Source organism: Chiroxiphia lanceolata, chromosome Z (genome assembly GCF_009829145.1).
Source record: "Chiroxiphia lanceolata isolate bChiLan1 chromosome Z, bChiLan1.pri, whole genome shotgun sequence".
Taxonomy (NCBI): Eukaryota; Metazoa; Chordata; class Aves; order Passeriformes; family Pipridae; genus Chiroxiphia; species Chiroxiphia lanceolata.
The window spans coordinates 61642528-61666014 of NC_045671.1; the positions used below are offsets into that span (position 1 = coordinate 61642528).

The 23487-nt window shown below is 39.4% G+C and overlaps 1 protein-coding gene across 1 annotated transcript in view; it reads left to right on the forward strand.

Moving 5' to 3' along the window:
• The first annotated feature begins 968 nt into the window (after nucleotides 1–968).
• Nucleotides 969–23487, forward strand: part of SUSD1 (sushi domain containing 1) — a 44522-nt gene continuing 22003 nt past the window's right edge. Inside the window, 13 exon segments of the mRNA XM_032676706.1 lie at nucleotides 969–1226; nucleotides 1944–2009; nucleotides 2011–2149; nucleotides 3573–3704; nucleotides 5126–5281; nucleotides 5933–6085; nucleotides 7384–7560; nucleotides 9571–9750; nucleotides 11744–11923; nucleotides 19285–19379; nucleotides 20821–21010; nucleotides 21962–22056; nucleotides 23172–23358. Of these exon segments, the coding sequence (XP_032532597.1) occupies nucleotides 969–1226; nucleotides 1944–2009; nucleotides 2011–2149; nucleotides 3573–3704; nucleotides 5126–5281; nucleotides 5933–6085; nucleotides 7384–7560; nucleotides 9571–9750; nucleotides 11744–11923; nucleotides 19285–19379; nucleotides 20821–21010; nucleotides 21962–22056; nucleotides 23172–23358 (2008 nt within the window).

Here is a 23487-nt window from a genome sequence, read left to right on the forward strand (position 1 = left end):
TTTTTGACTTGTTCTGTTTATAAATATGATGTATTTATTCAAGCTTGCTGCCAAAAATATTTTCCTGTTTGTTGCATGAGGTGTTTATAATTATAAAAAGTTGCTTCCACTACTTTTTATGAAAGGAACGGTAGAAATTGCAGTGATTAGTGGGTCTGCTATTCATGGGCTGCCAAGGAAGAGGAAAAATATAATTTCCAAATAATTTTAATATGTTGTGCAGAACAATTCCCCTCTGAACTATTCCTTATAATGATAAGCTACTTGCCACCAATGAACATACATGTCTCCAGTTTCAGTAATTTAAGGCAGAAATATGCAGTATTGACATCTGTAGTCTGTTTTCCAAAAACAGGGTGACTTGCAAGGTAACTGACTGCTGCTGAAGAATCTGGTTGGGATGGATAAGGGTAGCAGAAGCTGGTTAAAAATGCATACCTACTTTAGTGGGCAAAATAGTAATTAAAAAAAGACTGGAAGAGACCAACTTACCTAAATAAATAGATAAAACTGATAGTTTCACGAAACTGGGTTTGCATCCATTGAAATCAGACAGAGATTGTTTGGTCTTTGTTGTTATAACACAGCAGTAAAACATCAGGTTATGTCACTCAAATGCAGTCGTGATGGAGGACTTGGCTGTGTAGGGATGTTAATGTAAAGACAACATAGCATATGAGCAAAACTTCTTCAAGAATCTCATTAGAGCTACCAAATATGCCTAATTCTACCTTTGTGCTAGGCTTCTCCCATTCATTGCCTTGGCATTCCTCTTTCTAATATTCAGGCTCACAGACACGAATGAGGGCTGTGAGCGTTAGGAGTATTACTGCTCTTCTACAGTAGAAAGCTCTTCAGGCAGCGCTACTGCTACCAGAGCTAGTGGTGCTGCCTGAAAACGAGGTTTTAGGATTCACCTGTACCGCGGCGAAGGCCTGCAGTGACAAAGCATCAAGAGCTGGCTGTGGATGCCTGCACCATTTTCGTATACCCGTAGGGCTGATGCACCAGCTCTTGGTGCCTCGCGCAGGCGGTGCCGGGCAGGGAATCAGATGCGACTCCCTCCCGACGGCAGGGGGGACGCGCCGAGCCCTCCCAGCCCCCGGACCTGCCGTGGGCCGCCTCTGTTCGACGGACCGACACCATCCGAGGTGCTGCTCGGTCACGTTTGCCACCGGCGGCCGCAGAGCGGCACACTCGTGTTTTCCTTTCTCACGTACAAACAGGTGTATCTTTCCAGCCGCCCTTCCTGGGAATCATAAATAACCCCGTCCTCCGCTTCTCCCCCCGCCCCCTGACTATGGACAGCATCTGCCCTTATCAGCCCGGCCACCTGCCCGGCCGGGACTGAGGCGGTGTCTCGGGGAAGGAAAGGGGTTGTGCCAGGGAAGAGAGAAAAACACGCCACCACCACAGAAAAAAAAAAAAAAAAAAAAGGGAAGAAAAAAGAGAGTTTTGCGGGCAATGGGGGCAGGGGGAGGAAAAGGGCCTCTCCGCGGGTAAAAGCCCGGGGGGCCCAGGGCTCGGCGGCGGAGATAAGGGTGCCCCGCCCGCGGGGGGCAGCGCCAGGCGCCCTCCGCCCCGGCCGCGGGCTCTGCCCTGCCCTCGGGCTGCGCTCCCTCCCTCCGCCCGCGGGACGATGCAGAAGCACCGGGGCGCTGCAGCACCGAGGGGCGCAGCGGCGGCGGGGACATGAGCTCGGGGGGCGTCCGGGCCCAGGGGCCGGTCTTGCTGCTGCCGCTGCTGCTGCTGCTGCTGCCGCCGTGCGCGGGGCGGCGGCGGGGTAAGTGCGGCCGGGGTCACCCGAGCCGGCTCCGCTCCCTCGTCCCGGGGCCGCGGGGGGGACGGGGGGACTGTGGGCGGGAGGTGGGCGCAGCCCCACCGAGACGTCCAGGGCCCGGCGGTGGTGGTGGAGTCTCTCTTGGTAGTGGTGTTGGAGGCAGCCCGTGGTGGTGGCAGAGCATCCCTCGGTGATGATGGCAAAGGCAGCCCGTGCTAGTGGTGGAGCAGCCCGTGGTGGGCGTCGTGCTTTGCAGTGGCTGGCGGATCTCCTCGCCGCTCGGTGAGGGCTGTGGTGGCAGTGGCCTCGTAGCCTGCCCAACTGAGAGGGCCTGGCCAAGTCAGGAGCTGTGCCTGAGGGAACACATGGGTAGGACCGAAACCGTGAGGTGACTGTAGTGCTGGGGTGATAAATTGTGTGTTGTGATGGAGAAATAAAGTCATAAAGTAGTAAAGGGGCACTGAGAGTCGACACATTTTTTTTGTCTCCTGGAGCAGCAATCTGAGGAGGATATTCCCAAGTCTTATCAGAAGATAGAGGTATCATGAGAAAGTTCTTACCGTGGCTATAAATCTAATTTTCTGATCTATGTTGGCTGCCATTGCATACTGACAGTTTTTGTTTTCTTTTCTTATCAGAAGCACATATAAGTATATAAAAGCATGGATAATTAGGAGCAGGAATCTATGATGCTTCCCACAAGTCTTAAGGTGCTCAGAAATGCACTGTGAGTAAAACAAACCATGTGCATGTGGAGGGACAGTTTTATCACAGTGATAAGCTAGAAGCTAAAAGTGTTCTGATGCCTTCTCCCTCCAGTTATGATTATGTATTCAGACACCTTGTAAGGTAGTCAAAATTTTGACACTGCTATATATGCAGTGAGGTTTGTATTCGTACCAATTTGAGCTGTCTTAGAAGAGTAAAAAATTTCGCATTTCTGTGTCAAGCATCGTGAGACATCTGCTTGTGCAGTGTTAGTTATTTCTTTTAAAATGTAAAAGTATGTAAGCATATGCATGCTTTGTCTACATTAAAGCCATCCATTCTGAGGTTTATCATTAGGAAAGTGAGTGCATATGTGAAGATAACAAAAAGAACTTACAAAACATGGACAAATTGAACATAATGCCATGAATACATGAATACAAAGAAGAGAGTAAGTTTATATTTTATTCTGATTTCATGTATACTTGCAGCCCTGTTAAATTACAGTAGATTAGGTTGTGTGTTGTATGCTGCTAAACCACTTTTAATATAAATTAGTTTCTAAAATGACTTTAAGTCATTTTACACCTGGCAGCATTCTCAACCTTGTTTTTATGAATAACGTTTATACCATATACATGTTGATGACACATGATTCAAGCAGATTGATAAGCAGCCCAAATGTGTAAATAATAAGGAAAAAAACCCAAACACAAAAACCCCAGAGGAAACAGAAATCAAGACAAAAGGGAAACAAATTATTATGAAGAAGATGTTAATAATATTGGATAGACCTATTTATTATATGCCTTGTAAGTCTTACTGACTGTTGGGAAGCTCTTTAGCTTGTTGTCAGAGAATAGATGGATGGACAAAAATGTTCAGTGTAGTTATTTTGTTTAATCCTTTCTGTTTATTTTTCATCTTTAGTCTTTGAATACTATGACTTGTTTTCCAGCAACTTTGAAAATGAGGTGGGAGAAGATAGGAGTCCACTTTACATTTCGTGCCTGTTACCCATACCAGGTCACCCTTAAGGTCATCTAAAAAAAAAAAAGTAATTGTGTTTTTTTTGTTCTTAAAGCGATTGTGAACAGATCAGTTCCAGATGTCTGTTCAACTTGCCACATTCATGCAACATGTCATCAAATTGAAGGAAAAAGTGTTTGCATCTGCAACTATGGATTTGTAGGCAATGGAAGAACCCATTGTCAAGGTAGGCTGCCTGTGAATAAAGTGACAAGAAACTCAGTACATTTCTAAAATGCTCTTTCTCAAGTATTATTGATGAATTCTTCTATTAATGAATTCTTCAAAATGTGCTAAAAGCTTTGTCATTTCCAGATAGATCTTTCCAAACATAGGATATGTGTGGATTGTTTCTCATTACCAAAAGATTACTACACAAGAAGTGTTGTTCAGCTTTGTTTTGTTAGTGTGGCTGATAGTGTTCTTCTACGACTATCTCATACATGACAAATCAATATGTGAATCAAAGAACGCTGTCAAATGCTGTGTCTGAGTGTGTGTAATAGCTTACCACTGCTTAAAGGGGATGGTTCTCCACCACTGATCTTTCACTCCGTCTCTTACCCTTCCTTCACAAAGAACTGGTGGCTGCTGGACCCTGCACAGAGTTATCTCCTTATTGTAGGAGAAACATAGAATCTTAGAATGGTTAAAGTTGGAAGGGACCTTAAGAGTCACCCAGTTCCAACCCCCCTGCCATGGGCAGGGATATCTTCCACTAGACCAGGTTGCTTCTCTGGGCATCCTGTGCCACTACCTCACCACCCTCACAGAAAAGAATTCCTTCCTAATATCCAATCTAAACCCACCTTCTCTCTGTTTAAAGCCTTGTCCTATCACTACAGGACCTTGTCAAAAGTCCCTTACCAGCTTTCCTGTAGGTCCCCTTTAGGTACTCGAAGGCCATCATAAGGAGTCCTTGGAGCCTTCTCTTCTCCAGGCTGAACAACCCCAACACTTTTGGTCTTTCCTTGTAGGAGAGGTGCTCCAGTCCACTAATCATCTTCATGGCCTCCTATGGACTCACTCCATCAGGTTGATGTCCTTCATATGTTGGGGAACTCAGAACTAGACACAGCACTCCAGGTGGGGTCTCACCAGAGTGGAGTAGAGGGGTAGAATCATCTCCCTCAACCTGCTGGCCACTCTGCTTTTGGTGCAACCCAGAACACACTTGGCTTTCTGGACTGCAAATGCACATTGCTAGGTCATGTCCAGCCTCTCATCCACCAACACCCCAAAGTCCTTCTTGGCTGCTCTTGACCCATTGTCTACCCAGCCTGTACTTGTGCTTGGGATTGCCCCCACTCGGGTGTTCCATTAAGTGCTGCAATCAGTGCATGCTGTAAGGAAGAGCAGAAGCAGAGAGCAGGGTCCTCTGGTTTCAGCAGCTCTTAGACTCATCAGCTTGAGCTGTGTCATGAAACTGTTCATCCAGACATGACAGCCTCTCTGGGTCTGAATACTTCAGCTTACTAGCAGTGTTTACTTCCCAAATAATTTACAGAGGAAAACAATAAGAAGACTGGTTATACGAAACAGAGTGAGAAAGGGAGGATACTCCACTTTTCTTAATCTCTCTCTGATGCGTTTTAAATATATTGACAGATAAAGATGAATGCCAGATTGGAGCCAGCAAGATCTGTGGAAATCATACGCTGTGTCATAATACACATGGAAGTTTTTACTGTGTTTGCCTTCATGGATACCGAGCCTCCAACAACAACAAGACATTTATTCCCAACGATGGCACAAACTGTACAGGTAGACATCACAAAGAATCTTGAGCATGATGAATCCAGAACTTAATTTTTTACCACACCAGCCTTTCCCATCACTGTAGAACTTACTTTCTAACACCATATCAGAGCACTTCCTATTGTGAATGCAAACACTTACTTGACATCAAGGTTCCTAACAGCTGTGAATTGGTTCTATTTTGCATTCTCTGTTACGTTACAAATCATTGCTTCAGAGTCACATTCAAACAATGATCTTTCCAGAATAAGAAGGAGCCAGATTAAAGAAAATCAGACTTGAAATTCCCCAGAATGTCATATTTGTGTTTAGTGTAGAATATTAGCCAGTTCCTTGTTATAGTAATGAACTGTTACAACTAATCAAGATATGTGCAGACACAGGATTTTTCTGGGGTTGTTGTAACAGCAGAGAACATTGGAAACTCTTTGTTAAGTAAAACAGAGATAATTCAAAAGATAGATAGCTACAAAACTGAAAGAATCCTCTTTCCAGATGCTTAAAGGCCACACAATTATAAGCTCCTTTGTTTTAGCAGAAAAGCCATCAGAAGCCATGTAGAACTCTTCATGGAAGAGTAAAGCTTGAGCCCTATATTAATTAATTGCTTTAAAAAAACCCTATTATGAATTGCATGTATTTTTTCTGTATTTTTAGATATAGATGAATGTGAGGAGTCTGGGCTGTGTGGTCACAATGCAAGATGTGTGAATACTGAGGGAAGCTACAAGTGTTACTGCAATGATGGTTATAAATTAGAAAATGGAGAGCGTTCTTTCCATCCAGATGGAAACAGAGTTTCATGCAAAGGTGAGAGTCTTTGGATGCTGTTTTTGCTAGCAGACAAAATCAGTTGTTACGTGACACAGTAGTAGCTACTCTGGACTGTGCTTGTAAGTCTGAAAGGCAGAAGCTTCATCTCTGGGCTTTGCTTCCTATATATTTTTTTTCTTCTTGGGTTCAGTTTGTTTCAGTGATGTCTGGATTGTAGAGTCAACACCAGATACGATTCCTACATGTTCTCATCAGTGTTTCAGGTGCACTTGGTCAGAGAAGCTTGATAATGCCATGAAGGTGATGTAGTTAGTTTCTGAATAGAAAGGAAGTGTGGTGTAATCCACTTTTTTATATAATCACACTGCATGAAGGGAAAGGGGAGACTAAGTAGCTGGTAAGAGGTTAGCTGAATGAAACAAGCCTAGGGGAGAGGAATAAAAAAATAAATTAAACTATTTACTACATACTGTGTCCCCTGCATGAATAAACTGTTCTGTTTTTCTTACCATAACAAAAAAATGCCCAACCAAACCCAAGTTTGCAATTTGAAAATTCCTCTTTAGTGTAGGTTTTCCCAGATGAAAATTGCTAGCAGTGTAAGCTGTAGATGTCAGAGTATGTAATGAACCCAGGCATTCCAGGTTGAAGGAGCTGCCTAGATTATATCCAGCCTTTATTTCTGAATTATTGCCAGAACTGTCAATAAAGCTCACTGCCTGTAATTTCCTAGTGTTCCTGACTGGAGTGCTCTGCTTTGTTTGCCAAAATTGCTGATAACCCTGCTTATCTCATTGACTTTCCTCTCCATATTCTGTGGTAGTGTATCTGTACTGACGGTGCTGCAGACTCGGACAAGGGAACCCTGTCAAGCAGATGTGCCAAAGGAATGTAGCTTTCATATGCAAGCTGGTTCAGTGAGATGAAGGAATTGAGGGGCAGACCATTTAATTGCTGCTTATCCACAGTGCCTCACTTTCTCTGTGCATAGCGAAATTAAGCTGTGCACTGGAGCCTGAAATTTTCCTCTGGTGTTAAAGTATCATTCAGCCGTTGCTGTAATGAGAGTGGGACATGCCAAGCACCATCACATTGTGGTGTCGCTCTTTTGGTGTTGTGAGTGGCTCCAGCTGTATGTTAGTAAGGATGTAGCTCAATAACTTGTTCTCTGTGTTCTTCCAAATGTGTGCGGGACTAATCATCTGCCCTTTTGGCAACTCCTCAGATTCATCAAGTCAGGTATATTTTGTGGCCATCTAGTTCAACTCATTTTGAAGCGGTCAAGTTGTTGAGATCTTTGTACTGTGAGATCTTTTAACCCAGTCTCTTTGCAGAAATTGGATGTGGTTCCCCCCCTGAAATGAAGCACGGATACATTGTGGGGAACTACAGCTTGCTACCAGGAAGTGTGGTTCATTACGAGTGTCAAGAAGGGTTTTACAGCAACGAGGGAAAATTCTCATACTGCACTGCAAATGAAACTTGGGAGCCTGCCACTTTAAGCTGTGAAGGTGAAGAGAGTCTGAAGTATTTTTAAAATTCTTCATTTAAAGGGGTTTAAGCATGGGAAGTATGTTTGTGGAGACAGTGGTCTGTTTTCTCAGTTTGAGATCTCTCAGTTTTGTCAAGATCTGACTATTTGCAAAAGAAGAAAAGAAGGATAGGAGAGGTTATTGTCTGTCTCTTCTTGTTACTGTAGTGATATTTTTAATGCTAGTCCATACATTTTTATCAATGTGTCCTGCTTGTGAACTGAGGCCTAGAAAACAACTAGATTTCTGTAACATTTCACGGGATAGGCCACTAACTTGGAAATCATCAGTGACCTCTCATGGAAAGACCAATTTTTCTGGCACCTTGTGAAGTTTTTTCTGAAGGTTGGCTGTAGATGCAAAAGAGAGGCATCACAGCCCTCTTCATCTCTGGGTGACCTTCATGAATTTAAGAGCATTTGTGCATAAGCAAACACTTTCACATCTCTGAAGCATTAAGTTTCCTGTGACCGTCTTTAAAACTTCCATTTGCTTTGGTGTTCTAATTGCCCATTCTGTTGAAATATTACTGCTTAAAAGTGCAGGATTGACTTTGTGTTCCTGTGAATAGTTAGAAAATCTGTACATTGGTTAAATGCACTTGAAGCGCTAGCTAATAGAAGCTGTATTGTCTACAGCAATTCTGCAGGGGAGAATTGTCATCCTGAAAATTGTCACTTAGTGAGGAGAGTTTGTTTCTTTCAAACTACAAATGCCCTCTTGGTTTCTAATTCTTTCCCTTTTTCTTTTTTTTTTTCCTTTGAGAGTGGATAGAAATGTAATGTTTCTCTGTGTGTCTATGGGAAGTGAATAAATTAAAATAAAGATGCTGAACCAGTGTGGCTGGGAAAGCTAAAGTATTAAATATCACCAGAAAATTCATAAGAAAGAAAAGATAAAATAATTTAATATTAATTACTGGCATCAGAAATAAAACAATTGAAACAACATTTTCTCCAATAAATAAATAAAGGAACAATGACTTTTAAAACAAAAAGGGAGTGACCAAAGTTTAAAGTGGTCCCTAAATAAAGATTGTAGAATACAATCCTTCTAAGTTGTTGGTATGTTTATTTTTTTTGTTAATGTTTTTCATAACTTGCTTTTTCATGTAATTTTTTAATTCTCCAATCAGACAGTAGGTCAGTTCAGATTTTCTGAGCACATCTCTTATATTTAATTGAAATAAAATACGTGATACAGCAAGAAACAACCCATAAGTCTAAAATAACAAACTTATTTCCCCTTTGTATTGCAAGCTCTTTTCCTGGATTTCAATTAGGACTTCTCTTTTTGTAAAACCAGCAAACCTGATTTTTTTTTTTTAATAGTAGTAAAGGTACTTTTAAATAATTTGTTTTTTCCGAGTGCTGCTTGACTTTGTTTTTTGTATTTGCCAGTGACAACTCGGCATGTTAGTGAATACAGCAACTATTACAGTGCATTTTGAACATCACATAGACTCCTGCCTTAGCAGGAAGTTTTACTATTGGTATGTTGTAACCTTTACTATGGTTTTGCATTTTTATGATCTTAGTATACTTTTTTCAGATTTTGCTTTCTAAAGGCAGTTTCTGCTCATCTGCCTCCCTCTGAATTGTTGCTCACTGCAAATTGTATAGAACCAGCTTACCACATGTAATCAAGTTTGTAAAAGCAGGGGAATCTTTAAAGATACAAAAGAAAACCAGAAGTTTTCCGTATACTGGCAGCTAGACTAAGGAAGGAGTCACAGAATTAGCATACCATTTGGAAGGAAAGGCAGAAAGGTGATGTCATTTTATTTGGAAGCAGATCTGGAATAGCTACAGCACTGTCAGTCATAATGGAAATGTTGCAGAGGACATCAGGGAGTGTTGGATTACTGCAGGAGAAGAGGGTTAGCTGGTAAAGGTAAGGATAAGGGTAAACTCCCTTGCGGGAGTGCAGCTGTCATTACTCCTGCTGGTTGACTAACAAAGTTATTTTCCTCTTCTTTTGTATCCCTAGGTGTGGATTGTGGGGTTCCACCTTCTGTTTTGAATGCACGTCCAGCATTTGTCAGTGGGACCACATACAGAAGTGAAGTTACTTACAATTGTCTTCCTGGTTACTTGATTGCAAGTGGGAATTGGACTGCGGTCTGTAATGCCAAAGGACAGTGGGATGGTCCTGATTTGGTGTGCAAAGGTAAATAAAATCTGCCTTTAGATTTGTTTAGCATAGATACTGTTTCAGCCACTGTTATTAATAACCGTTATCTTCTGTGTGCATTAGGTTTATGCAGTCTTCTGGCATAGGAAGTTCAGTCCCAAAACAAAAAACATATATTACAAGGGGTTTTTTTATTCTGTGTTGCTAATGAAGTTGCAATAAATTGTTAATAGTAAACATTCTAAGACCATAATCCCAATGCATGTTGGGCATTGCAATTACCAAGACATGAAAATTCAGCCTTGATTGCTAACATTTTTCTAGTTCAATATCTACTCTGTGATTGAAGCCACTACACAGAAATTGAACTGCTGGTTTGTCATTAGCATCCTCTCAAAATTCTTATCTTCAGAAAGTTTCAAGCTGCAAACTGTGATTGCTCAAGCATGCTATTGGTATTTCAGATGAGTCAAATCCCTTATATTACTATAATTTGGGAGATAGCCTAAAGAGTTCCTCGATAAGATGAATCACAGAGGTACGTTTTTTTTTAAAAAGCATTTTACCCAGTAAAATTTGAAGTGTTGTTTTAATCTGAGCTCATATTATTAATAAGAAACCTCAGAGTAATTACATTCTTTAGTCAGTTTTCATACGGGCACAGCTTCACTTTTGTTGCATGATTAATATCTCTTCAGCTTGATCCAGTAGGATAAAGTTTTCTGCTTATTGCAGTAAAATATAAGTTACAAAGACTCTGTACTTTTAGAGTCTTCTTTAATATTCTTGTTCTAGATTATGAGTCTAAATAGAAGGTTTGCAGTGTTACACAGAAATGTGCTGCACTTCAGTCTACTTACAGAATGTCTTTGGGTGGGAAGCTGGAACTAAGCAGCAGGAATTTTTGTATCTCATCACACAGTGTTCTGTAAGTTAAACATATGCTTTACGTGTGTGTTAGTTATTCTAAAGCTTGTTCTGATGACTTATAATAGATACATACATTAATACACATTGGGGTATGAAGAGGAAGGTAGTCATGGTGGATTGGATGTGGGCGTATTGCCCATTGCAATACATAATGTTTAATTTTTTCTTTAAAGGTTGTACAGATCACAGTTCTATAAACTTTGGTTCTTACTTCTTTGCTCTTTTTTTTTTTGAGTAGAATTTCAGAATCACTTAAGATTATTAAATGGTTTTAAAAGCACTTGTTTTCTGCATGTAAGCTTTAGGGAAGGTAAGATTTTAATTCTTAGAGTGTTTGCTTCTTGTAACTGAAGTGATGTAGAATCCTTTTTCGGGGTTTAATGTCCGCTGTGGATTTAAAAGCGCATTTTAATCCTAAACTAAATAATATTGTTCCATTTATTTTGTCTTCACTTTTATTTTTTTTTATTCCCTAATTTTTTTATGAAGCCCCTGAAAACTGAGCAAATGAATTAATTTTCTCAGTTCATTATCCCAAGTTCATTATCCCAAATTTCTAATTATCTGTAAGGTGGTTTGAATAGTCCATCAGATTTTCCCTCAGAAGTGTTCCTCCTGCTTGTGTGTAGCAGCTTCTTTTTTTCAAAGCTTGAATTAAATCCGCTGACGAAGGAACATGACCTTCTTGATGCTATTCTTTAATGTCACTCCTTGGACCATGTGTCTTTTTTCATATCTACTGTTACAAATAGGTAAAATAAAGGAATAAATAGCATGTGGGGGATAAGAGAGCATTATGGGAAGATAGATCTATTTATAAGAAATTTGCTTAGAGATCCTTGCTCTCCATTTCTAATCAGGACACTTTATTTTATTTTATGGTTCATCCTGTAGGATAAATGCCCCACCCTGCTAGAAGGTCTCCAGTCAAAATTTTGGGTTCTGGTGAACTGGCCTGGCTTCTAGAAGTCACTAAGAAGTGAGGAAAAGTGAACTGTTAATTACTTGCTGGGACAGTTGATCCCTCCATCTTAAACACTTTGATATACCTTGCCTGCTTTCCTTTACAGGTTTGTTTTCCTGTTTTCCTCTCTTCCAGAAATAGACTGTGGCAAACCTTTGCTGATTCCACACACAACAGTGACCTGGGATAACTCTACCGCTCTGTGGAGCAGAGTGTACTATCAGTGTAAAGAAGGATATTATTTCAATGGAGACAAGAATTTTTCAGAATGCACAATAGATCAGTCATGGGAGAATATTACATACACATGCAAAGGTAAAAATTACTGTAGGAAGTTGCTGTGAATTGCTGTGCAATTTAAATAGTTTGTCGTTCCTGTTTTGAAGGTAGAAAGAAGAGGAAGGATGAAGGCAAGAAGTACCCTTTTAATATATGATGTAGGGAACATGGTGGTACTTTTGGATGAAACAGTTGTGGAAAAGAGTATTAACCATAACAGCAGCCTCTGGTGGATGCCACAGATCTTTCTGTAACTGCTTAGCTTTTTGCCTCGAACAGAAAGGAACTAATGCAACTGGGTGTTCATTGCTGCACTGAGAACCTTCAGCTTTAAAAGCCCATGGAGCGTCACCGGAGAGGCAGCAGGCATTTAATGATATTTTCTTGTGGATCTAATATTGCAAAGTGCACTGCAATGAAAGTAGTGGAAATGGAATTCAAACCTTTTTTCTCCTTCTTTTTTTCTTCTTTTCTCATAATGACCAAAGCAATATTTGTTCATGATTGCCTTTACAGCCTAGATCTAGTTGTCTGAATTTCAGTACAGAATGATTTTCTTAATTAAGAATGAGTCCTGAGAAGGGGGACCCGTAATGAAGTTGTTGCCATGCTGTGGGCTTGGAAACAGACATTTCAATAATAGCAAAAAACAACAGATGGTTTGGACTATGACTGTTGTGCTTCTTAGTGTTCTTCTGCATCCTAAGAAAGAGGTGTCACGTGATAGTTCTACAGCTGTCCTTACTTGTTCTTAAGTAGCAATGCTGTCTTTTGCAGACAATAACGTTCATTTAGCTTTGTAACATCCTCATGTTCCTCAAAGGGTCTAGAAGTGTGTCCTTGACTGCTACCACTTCACTTTACACAGAATTACTGCGTGATGCCTCTCTTGCCGCACTTGACGTCTTGAGCATTCACTGCGAATATAAAACATGTGACATAAAACAAAATGAGCATTCAGAAAAGCAGTTCTCTCAGCATTTATAGTGCCCAAATAAAAATGAACTGACGTCGTTAGAAGTCATGATTCATATTTCATTTAGGCAATTTGCATGACTGTACTTTGTGAATTGGTTTTGAAGACAACATTGTGTAGAGTAGCTAAGTTAAATCAGGTCTGTCAGTCTTGGCATCAACAAGAGTTCTGTCTTGAGCACTCTGAAGCTTTGGAGGGCCTGAACCTGCAGACTGCACTCACTCAGGCTTATCATGGGTTTCAGCAAGAGCTTTGCCAGAGGCAAAGTGTAGACTCCAGCTTTAGCTGTTGCATCAGAGACCAAAAAAGTCAGACATGGTCAAGTAGAATAGCAAAAAAGTACTTGTGAAAGTAGCCTAAATAGTCCAGTCTCCTTTAAAAAAAACTTAATCATGGACAGGAAATTAGTACAAAGGTCTTGTATCTTCTTGACTTCTGCATTTTTCGCATCTACTAGAGGTAACAAATGTAACAAAATACTTCAACATGAAATAAACTTTCTGTTTTGGTATTGATGCCTTTGAGATATACCTGCTCTTAAGAGTGTGTATAATTAATCAGTAATTCCCATTAAAATTAGAGGAAGTCATGTACGGTTTCCTAAATAACTTATAATAGAAGTTGGAAAACCTCTTGTCTTTTCCTGCTGCCTGAAAAACTGCATTAGAAATAGGGAAGTTAATAGAACATCCTCAGGAAACTGTCTTTGACAAATAATTTCTTCATTTCTTAGAAAGCAATTGCTATGGAATGCACTTTATTTGCATTGCCTGTTTGGATATCTGATAAATGTGTGTATGTGTGTGAGTACCATTATTTTTAAATAATAAAAATTTGCTTAAAAAAATTAGTTTTACCTGTGATGAGGATTGGATTAAACCATCAGTAAAATGTGGCAATAGTCAGCTGGATTACAGTCTTTCTTTCCCAACCCTTGATTTGTATACATAAATCAGGAGACTGAAGTGCAGAGAACATTAATATTAAATACCTGCTGTCCATTATGCTCAGTGTGTGAGCCTGGACATCCTGTATAGGTTGTCCTTGCAGAACTTCTTCGCATGTGGAGTGGGAGTGCTTGGTTCCACAGAATCATAGAATCATTAGATGGGAAGGGACCTGTGGAGGTCATCTAGTCCAATCCCCCTACCAAGGCTGGGACACCTAGAGCAGGTGACACAGGAGCGTGTCCAGGTGGGTTTTGAATGTTTCCAGAGAGGGAGACTCCACAACCTCCCTGGACAGCCTGTTCCTGTGCTTTGCCACCCTCAGTGTAAGGAAGCTCTTCCGCATGTGGAGGTGGAACTTCTTGTGTTTTAGTTTGTGGCTGTTGCTCCTTGTTCTGTCACTGGGCACCACCGAAAAGAGTCTGGCAGCTTCCTCTTGGCCTGTGCCTTTGAGATGTTTATTTTCATTTATTTAATTGCAAAACCAGTGTGCTGTTGACTCCAGGCACACATTGTATTGAGCTCTGGTGGGATTTTATGGTAAAACTGGGACCTTTTTCTCAGAGTGAAAATGAGATTCGCATGTGGGAATGATATTTCGGTTTGTTTCAGGGAAGGGCTTTGCCTATAAAGCACTATAGCATGCAGTGGTGTAATACAAGATAGTTGGAAGCAAAAAGCTGGCTTTTCCCATTGTGAATTTCAGAGCAGAAATTGTCAGCCTTAATACTTCTCTCATCAAGTGAGGTTGTTCTGAGTGTAGCTCAGAATAAGACATTAGGTAATGTAAGACTTACAGTTGCTTTTATTTTTATGAAAGAGGAAAATATAAAATAAAACCTTGCCACTAGTTTTTCTTTTTGAGTGGATTCCACAAAGCCCTATGAAGCACTTGATAAATTTTTAAAATTTTGTATAAATTTTGATAAATTTGATAAATTTTTAAAATTTATCATGGCTTTAAAAAGGGTAGAAAACAGCTGATTTGTGCTTTGGCTGTCTATTCAAGTTTCTTCCTGAATCTGTACTTGCAGCGTACTGCTGTTTTTCACAGCCATGTATAAATAATTCATGTCAACAGTTATGAGCTTAGTAGAAAAGTTGTCACATCTGTGGGCATTGATTCGAAACCCATGGTTCTGTAGGAATAAGAACATGGTCAAACCATTAGGATAATACAGTCATCAATGGAAAGGATCTGATTGTCCTGAGATCTTGTAAATGCCTAATGTGATACATACAGACATCTGGTAATCTGATAATTTCTTTAATTGCCTGAGAAAACACAGGTGGAATGGAAGATGCTACTTCTCAGATCAGAGTGATGCAATCCAGTTAAAGCAAACGAAAGTATAGCTTTTTGCGGGACTATTTATGTTTGAAACTCAATTAATAATTACCCCGTTTGTGATGACAAGTGCCAGTCTTAGGAAGCTCTTTCAGCTTGGGAGTAGATCGCATGCATTTCTAATTGCAGCCTATCTATTTCCATCTAGTCTGACACCCTTGATTGGCCCATCTTTCCTCTGTAAGTATGCTCACAATTGTATCTGCTACATTTTTGTCAGTCTGGTTCAACACACAAATTACTCTGCTCCTGATTGTCTCTGGGTAATATTTTTAAACCAACGGAAGTACTGAATCATTAGCTACCTGTCTGCTTCTTCTTGAATGATCATATCTGCCTGCAGCTTTGCTGTTTCTTTTTAGGTTTCCTCTATGTAAAGTTTAGGGCTGAAAGTGAAAACCTGATGAAATTTGGCAATCCTAGTTAAAATGAAAGCAAGTATGTTACTCAAAACGTCAAAAACTCATAAAAACCTACCTGAAAGTTATAAATAATGAAGATACATCTTTGTAAAGTAAATTCCATATGTATTTTCAAAGACTACTGTGCAGGAGTTTGTCCTTATGCACTGAAGCAGCCTGAGCAGAAGTTCTCTAGAGATGTTGTTTGCTCTCATTTAATTTCTCTGTCTGAAGACTGTGTGGTCCGTATTAGTAGCAGATGATGTTTGCCCTGTCATTCACTGCTTTCACAGAATTGAACAGGCAAAATGCACAAAAAAAATCTAATACCTGGATTTTTTCTCTCCTCAAATTTTCATGTATGTATGGGGATTGGTGGGAAGAACTCTGTGAGTGAACTTCCATGTGTGGATGCCCTTTTAGCTACTTGCTGAAGATAAATGTCAAAGTGGAGCTGGTATTATCTGCTTTCTGGTAAATTCTGGTTTTTCACGCAGGTTCAAAAATACTTCACTGATAAGATGTGTCTTGAGCTGACGTTAGTGGTAGTGAAATGTTCTTTCAGCTGAAGACAAGTCAATTGTGTATGTGAAAGAAGTCATGTGTTTTTAATGGCTATTCAGACACAGTGGTATGTGTGTGACTTTTTTTATTTTTTTGTGAATCAGCTAATAATAGCATTGAGTACTGGGTCCTGAACTCACAGAGAGTGCTAAGCAAATTGTTAAGGTTGGTCCTCACGGCACAGTGTTAAGACAGAAGAACATGATAGGACAGGCATTTATGCTCTGGCTGTAAGTGCTGTGAAGTTTTTCCCAGACACTCAAGCACAGAGAGAGGCCCTCATTCCTACTAGAGCTTTAAAAGCAGAGTAAGCAAGACTGAGAGCTTCACTCCTTGTTTTCCTTCTTAGAATTGATATATTTGGTTTTCTTAACATTATTTCTCCCTTTTTGACAGTCGCTGGTGCTGTTGAATCACTTTGCTTGTTTTTTTGCATTCTACAATTTCTGTTCTGTTCAGCAGCACCTGTCTTTCCTGGCTGCCAACAGCCAGGTGTTATTTGTATCTCTCTATCCTATCCCAAATTTGCCTTTCAGTGTTTGATTCTTCCGGGATCTCTTTCCACGCTTGTGCTCTGGTCCCTAGATATTTATTTGCATATTGTTTCTAGGACTCTTTCCCTTGGGATGGGAAGGAGATTGTGAAGGCAACCTGAAGGTCGGTGGAGTAGCAGAGACATCCACTGGCCTTGGTTAATCACAAGTTGAAACTTATAGTGCTGAGGTATGGGAAAATTGAAGGTGTTTGCTTATGCTGTCTCATTTGTGAGGCTGAGTGTAAGCTGTTGACCAAAATCAGATGCATTTAAGACCTGGATGTTACTATCTGCTAAGATGTCACACTGATGATGTCACACATATAGTGTGTTTCACAAACGGAATTCCCAAGCTCTAGAAGTCACTGGCTCTGTTAGATTTCACAGGAACACTAGTGTGTCAAGAAACCTGTCTCCCTTTAGTAGCAAGAATAGTTTTTTCAGAGATACCTTTCTGCTGTTATTGGATACCATGTTTATATTATTGGGATTAATATTAAACCAAGTATTTTCTGTGTATTTGGTTATCTGAACAAAGAGTATGTGATCTGTAGGAATAAAGGAGGAAAACTGGTCTCTTCAGGAGCCCAGGATTTTGTTGTATTTGGTCTGTACAGCTTTTCATGCTCTTTCACTCACACCTATGTGAAATGAAAACTTTTGAAAAAAAGTTTGCCAGCTATTCTGTGAAGGCATGGTAAACATATGGTAATTATGTGGTGGTCTTGTCCTTCTTCTTGTCCTCCTGAAAATTCAGAAAGCATGACAAAAAATTGATGTAGTTACAGGAAAAAAAAACCCTACTAGTTCTGCTTTCTTCCTTCCAAGGAGGCAACATAAGATTTCTTTCCTTGCTTGAATACCCAGCATGATCACTTTTGTTGTTTGCTGCTTTATTTTGCTTTATAAACTCATTAGTCAAGTTCCAGATTCTCTTGTTCAATGGTCTTGGAAATTATTCCTCCTTGCTCCCTGCCCCCCCTCCAACCCCTCCGTTATGCATTTTAATTCAGATCTCATGGATGTGCAAATGTTTTCCCTCTGTCTGTGAGTGATTTTTGTCATCCAGTCTTCTAAAAAACATGTCTCATTTAAAGGGTACAACAACAGAACATAATCTTTTGCTCTGTGTTGGTACAGAAGTCTTATACTACAGTTTTTGGACAGTACTGTGAAACAGATAACAATAGTTATAAGCAGCACTTAGATGCAATTAATCACAGAACCTTTTGTAAGGAAATTTGTTTTAGAGGACACGCAGATTAATCATTTCTCTTCTGGAGACATGGAAGCTTTCAACAGCGTTTTCATATTTAATGAGTGTGGAATAGAGGAGTTAAAATTAGTTGGGAGATAGTTAGTGGGGTCTAGTTAGTGAGGCATCTATTTTTTGAATATATAGAGAGGGATATAATATTAGAAAACAGTTTTATGGCAGTATTAATAATCAAAAAAAGGAAAGAAAAAGTGCTACAAAGTACATAAACAGTTGCACTTTAGTTCTAAATAACTGCCTACAAATAGGTATGTTAGAAACTATTGATGTATTAATTTATTTTATGACAACTTGATTCCCATGTGCTACAAGGGGGTCTTGTGAGATGGTAATGAAGTTTACATACAGAGGAAGAGTGCCTTGGTCTGTGCTTGCCTTCGCAGCCGGACATTACGCAAACTGGTTTATGAGTATTTCAAAATATCTACCACTGCTGTCCTATAAATTCCCTTCAATTTTTCAGCAGCCTGTAAGGGCTTTTCAGCTTAGAATCTAGATGAGGTTGGATTTGTGAGACCTTGGTCGTGTATTAAATGCAATAATAAAATGTGGTAGTAGGACAAAGGAATGACTATTTGAAGGCTGGTGAGTGAAAGAAGAGGAGCAAATACATTCACTGTCAATCTGAGCTGTGATCAGAAGGAGCTTTGTCCTTGGCTCTGTGAGGATGCTTGTCATGTGAGAGCAACTGCGCTGTGTCTGAAGACAGCAGTGAGAGAACTGCCTTAAAAAAGAGTGGATGAGTTGAGCTTCCTGGCTGTGCTCTTTCTCTGAGGCATAAGCCTACTCTTAAAAGTGTATGAGTTAACACAGGTATTCTGAGGGATGTATCTCTGCTTGCTGCAACTGTACTTCCTACATGCTTTATTCTGTGGGCTTCATTCTTTTAATCTAGTGTTTGTTTTGAGAAGTGTTTTATTGTGATGGTGTGATTTAATTTTATTTATTAAAAAACAAGAAAAAAATTCAATAGCTTTTAAAAAGCAACCAAAATAAATAATGAACCAAAACATTGATTCAGCTGCAAGTAGGATCTTTTCCAATCTACCACAGAAGCTTTCTTAAAAGTCGTGGTTCAGTTTATGTACTCCTTGCTGTGTGTTTAAAGACTTCACAGTCATTATTTTACAACATGCTTCTTCCTTTAGCCTGTCACTTTAAGTTTAGGAGCCAACACAATTAAGAGAAGATTTTCTTCCTGACATGTGCCTACCTTGTTTGGTTTTTTCTGTTTAGGAAAAAAACAAACAAACAAAAACCATAGAAAAAATGAAAAATAAAGTTGTTCCAAACTTAAGATTTGCATGAGAAATAATGATTTTCCTTCTGTGTTCATGTTTTTGCTCACAGAAGAGGAATTATTCAGTAATTTGTCCATATTCAATGAAACATGTGTGAAGTGGCAAAGGAAAACTGGAAGACTGGGAATGCAGAAAATGTACACAGTAAGTAGGGCAGTATTTGAAGTATTTGAGATTGGAAGTAACTTTGTTCTGGTTAATTCTGCTAAACTAGCAGTGGAGATTTGTTTTGTGGGTTTTGTTTGTATGGTAATTTGTCTGGATCTTCCCAGTGAAGCACCTAAAAACCTAACCCAGATGGCTGGGTTAGGAAAGAAAAAAAATTAGATCTTAAAGTTAGGTGCAAAACTCAAAATCTTGGGAGTCCCATTCCAGTAAGTCACCTAAACACTTGCTTGAATCTGTAAGAAGTTTCAGTGAATTCTGTTGCAGAGCTTAAGCTCAAATTGCCACAGAAAACATTGTAAAACTTGGGCTCTGTCCCTACCTGTGACCCAAGCATTTCAAGTGAAAAGTGTATCACTTAGAGATATTGGATGTAACTTGTTTTAGAAATGCAGAGTATATTGAAATAATGTACCTTGCTCAAAAGGTTCAACTTTCCCCCCCCCACACACAGCTATAAGCATAAGAATAAAAAAGTAATAAGAATTTCCATGTTTTGACAATAACATCCCAAGAAAGGTTTGGGGGTTTGAGGGGTTTTTTTAAGTATGTACAAATAAGGAAAAAAATAAAAAGGGGATTTTTTAGGGTCTCCAGGGTAGGTACTTTAATGTGGAAAATACATTTAAAGACTGGGTAATAATTTTGGAAAACAACCCATCTCTCTCCTCCTGTGTTATAAACCAAAATATTTTTAGTTTCTATACTTTTATTGAGGACTGCTGAGATGGAAAAAACAGCTTCCCAGTTCCCCTAACAGTTCAAAACTGGTTTTTATGTACCCAGTGGTAATGGGCAAGCTGTCAATCTCTGATGTAATGTGCTCTATGCACATGCTCTTACCTGAAATCAGCTGTCTGCAAGACACTTCAGAATAGTCAAAGTAGGTAAGTTTTTTCTGTCCCTTCATGTCATACAAACAACAGATTTATTTTCCACTGCACTGGGACAATCTTGACAAACAATGTCTTTTATCCATGTTTGGCATTCAGTCTTTCTACTGCTTCTGTAGGGCAAGAGGGAAAACTGGAAAAAAAGAAAGAAAGTAACAAATAGATGTACTTTCTATCTGTGTGCTATAAATAAGAAACAGTATTGTTTACATCTTATTATTTGTGTCGGAGTTATTTGCAGGGTCCACCAAAGATTGCTAATAGATTGGATTAGATTCCATAATAGATTCTTCTATTTGTTGCAGAAATATAGGGAAAAATAGGGATAATTCTAACAGCCAGAAGACACTAAAGATCCATCTTGTAGCACCAAAACATTTAGTCAGAAGCCTATTTTTTTGCTTGAAATGATCTTCTAAAACAGATGTAACCCCACATTCTCTTTAAGAACTAGTAGGATTAAGTGAACTAGTATTTTGAATTTCGGATAACCACAACCAATTGCACTATCATTTTTGTTCCAATAGTTTCATATACTAGGCCAAAGATGGGATGAGATGATGTTCTCAGAAGATGTGATGTTTAACATCAGTACAAGTGAAGATAATCCACAGGTGTGTTTAGAGCTGAACTCTGGCCGTAACTACATGGTGAATATTACTACCATCTCTTCCAAAAACATCACTGTCTCAGTTACAGTATCAGTTCAGACAAAGGGTAGGTTGTGTTTTGTATTCTCTGTGCTTGTAAAAGAACTTACTGTGCTGCAGAGTTCACTGATTTGAGTCTAGCAGACAGGAAAATGGACTGTTTCCTAGACTTTGTAATTCTTTATGCTGACTACAAACATGTAGCCACTGTCAGCATGCTCTTTTTCTGCAAAACGTTTTTCTTTCTGCTCACTTTCTGCCATTACAAACAGAGCAGTGGCAGTATAAGTGCCCTTCGGAAAGATTTGGCAAACCTGCTTTTTCAGGATTTGCCTTCTGGCTGAGGCAGGATTGGTTCTGTGGCATTTCTGGCTACATGCCAGAATTTAATCCATGGAACACTGCCTACTGGTTTCCATTTCTTGCCTTGAAAAATTATTCTCTGCCTGTGGGAGAATTCCGTGTTGTTTAGCTGTGTGATGCTAATCTAAGTGATATCAGCATTATAGACAATGCTCCTATGTTTACCAGTGATTAACAGTTTTCAGGCAAGGAATGTTCTTGAGAGGGTTTCTGTAGTGTTTTGGTCATGGAAACTTTAAGCTTGCTTTCTGACATGCTAATTCTGGTGTGACAGACCTTGAGAAATAATTGCCTTTAGAATCCAAAAATATGCTTTTTCTCACTTCCTGTTTCCTAAAGGGCAACACTACGATAATTTTATTTACGTCAGAAGGTCTGAACCCTTGGATCTTTCTGTAATTATAACCTCCTAGGCCTGGACAAATTTCCTGAATAGCGTGCTTGGGTTTTTCCAAAAGCCATTTTCTCTGGAAATCATGCTTTATTTACTGTGTTTGTTCATTCACATAGAAATGAGATTGTACCTTTTTCTCAGAAGATAATGAAATTAAAAACCTTTTCTAAAAAAATTTGTTTTCAGCTACTCACATTCAATTAAGTTGAAGAAGGTAACATTTTCATAATAAGTTGATTTCTTTTTTAATTGTCTCTGCAGTAAAAGAAGCTTTCAATAATGTATTAATTTTTAATGATACCTGCTTGAAATGGCGGAGAAATGTCAGGGAAACTGATGTGGAAGACAGATACTCAGTAAGTGACATTCTATGTTTTGAATCTAGAAAACAATTTTTATCAATCACCTATGTGAAAAAACCTAATTTTTCAAACAGTCATTGCTGGCAGTGTTCCTCATTATAATAACGTGTCTTGTGAAAACCCAGAGAGTAAGCTTGCATGGCAGTCTTCAAAAAAGAAAGAAACCGCCATGTTCTGTTGTAGTCCCCTGATTCTTGCTTAATTTTTCCCATGTTATACTCTTATTTTGCATTCCTTATCTGTACTTTCAAGTTTATCATGTTCAGGCCTCAGACAGCTCTATTCCAGTTCCACTGAGCCAGTTCCCTCTGCCTTGTGATATGCCTTTAGTCTCCTCTTATCCCAGCATGGAATTTCTAAATGAACTATCTCTGCCAGGACTCTTGGCCACCTGCTGTTGTCTCAAGTCTCCTTGTGCTGGGAGGCACTAAGAAATTATCTAAAGGCACGGAATCTATTTAAAGGAAAATTATCACTTGATTAAAGTACAGCAAGCATTTTAGTTTTCATTAACAGAGAAATCATTTGATCAGCAGAGGTCTAAAGTTAATGATTTCATGATCATTTAATTAATCAACAACAAAACAAACAAACAAAACAAACTACTGAAACAAAAACGACCCCATAGGTCTGTAAATTTGCCTGGAAACATAGGTGTCTGAGACAGATCCTGAGATGTAGCTGGCATTTTGGCATGGGTCAAAATAGCTTGATTTTGTCTTGATCCTCAGGTTGCAACCTGAGAGGTGGTTATGTGAGATTACTTTTATAACTCACTGTGAGAGTATACTGCAATGAAAGTGAACTCTTCCTGGAAACCTGTATGTTAGCAGGAAATACAGATTGGGAGAAGTTACAGTATTAATAAAAAAGGTGATAGACTGGAGGTGAAGTGTAAGAACGAGGACAATGTCAGATCCGATCAAGAGGGAATGCAATTCCTGTCAAATTTGGGAAGCTTTGGAATTTGAGTAACTATCAGTGCAAAAAGGTTTGGTACTCTCTGTTGATGTGTTCTGCTATTTCTTCTTATTAAGAGCATGAGGTTACTGAATGCAAGTAATATATTAAAATACTGCAATTTCCACGCTGTGACTGTTTCGTTGCAGTTTCGTGTGCGAGGCCAGCGTTGGTATCAGAAGGATTTCATTCATGAAATGACCTTTGAACTTACCACACACAAGAAAGCTCCTGAAGTTTGTTTTGATTTACAACCAGGCACCAATTACTCTGTTAATATTTCCATGGTAGCTTTGAATTTTTCACTGCTCGTTTCCATGACAACACAAATTACAGGTAGGTCCTGTCATTTATTTTATATATTTCCAGTAACACCTAGCGGGTGCAAGAAGCTCAGCATTGTTGATCTCAGTGTTACATGGTGGGTTGCCAAAATACTCTTTCCATGCTCAAAATTGTTCATTC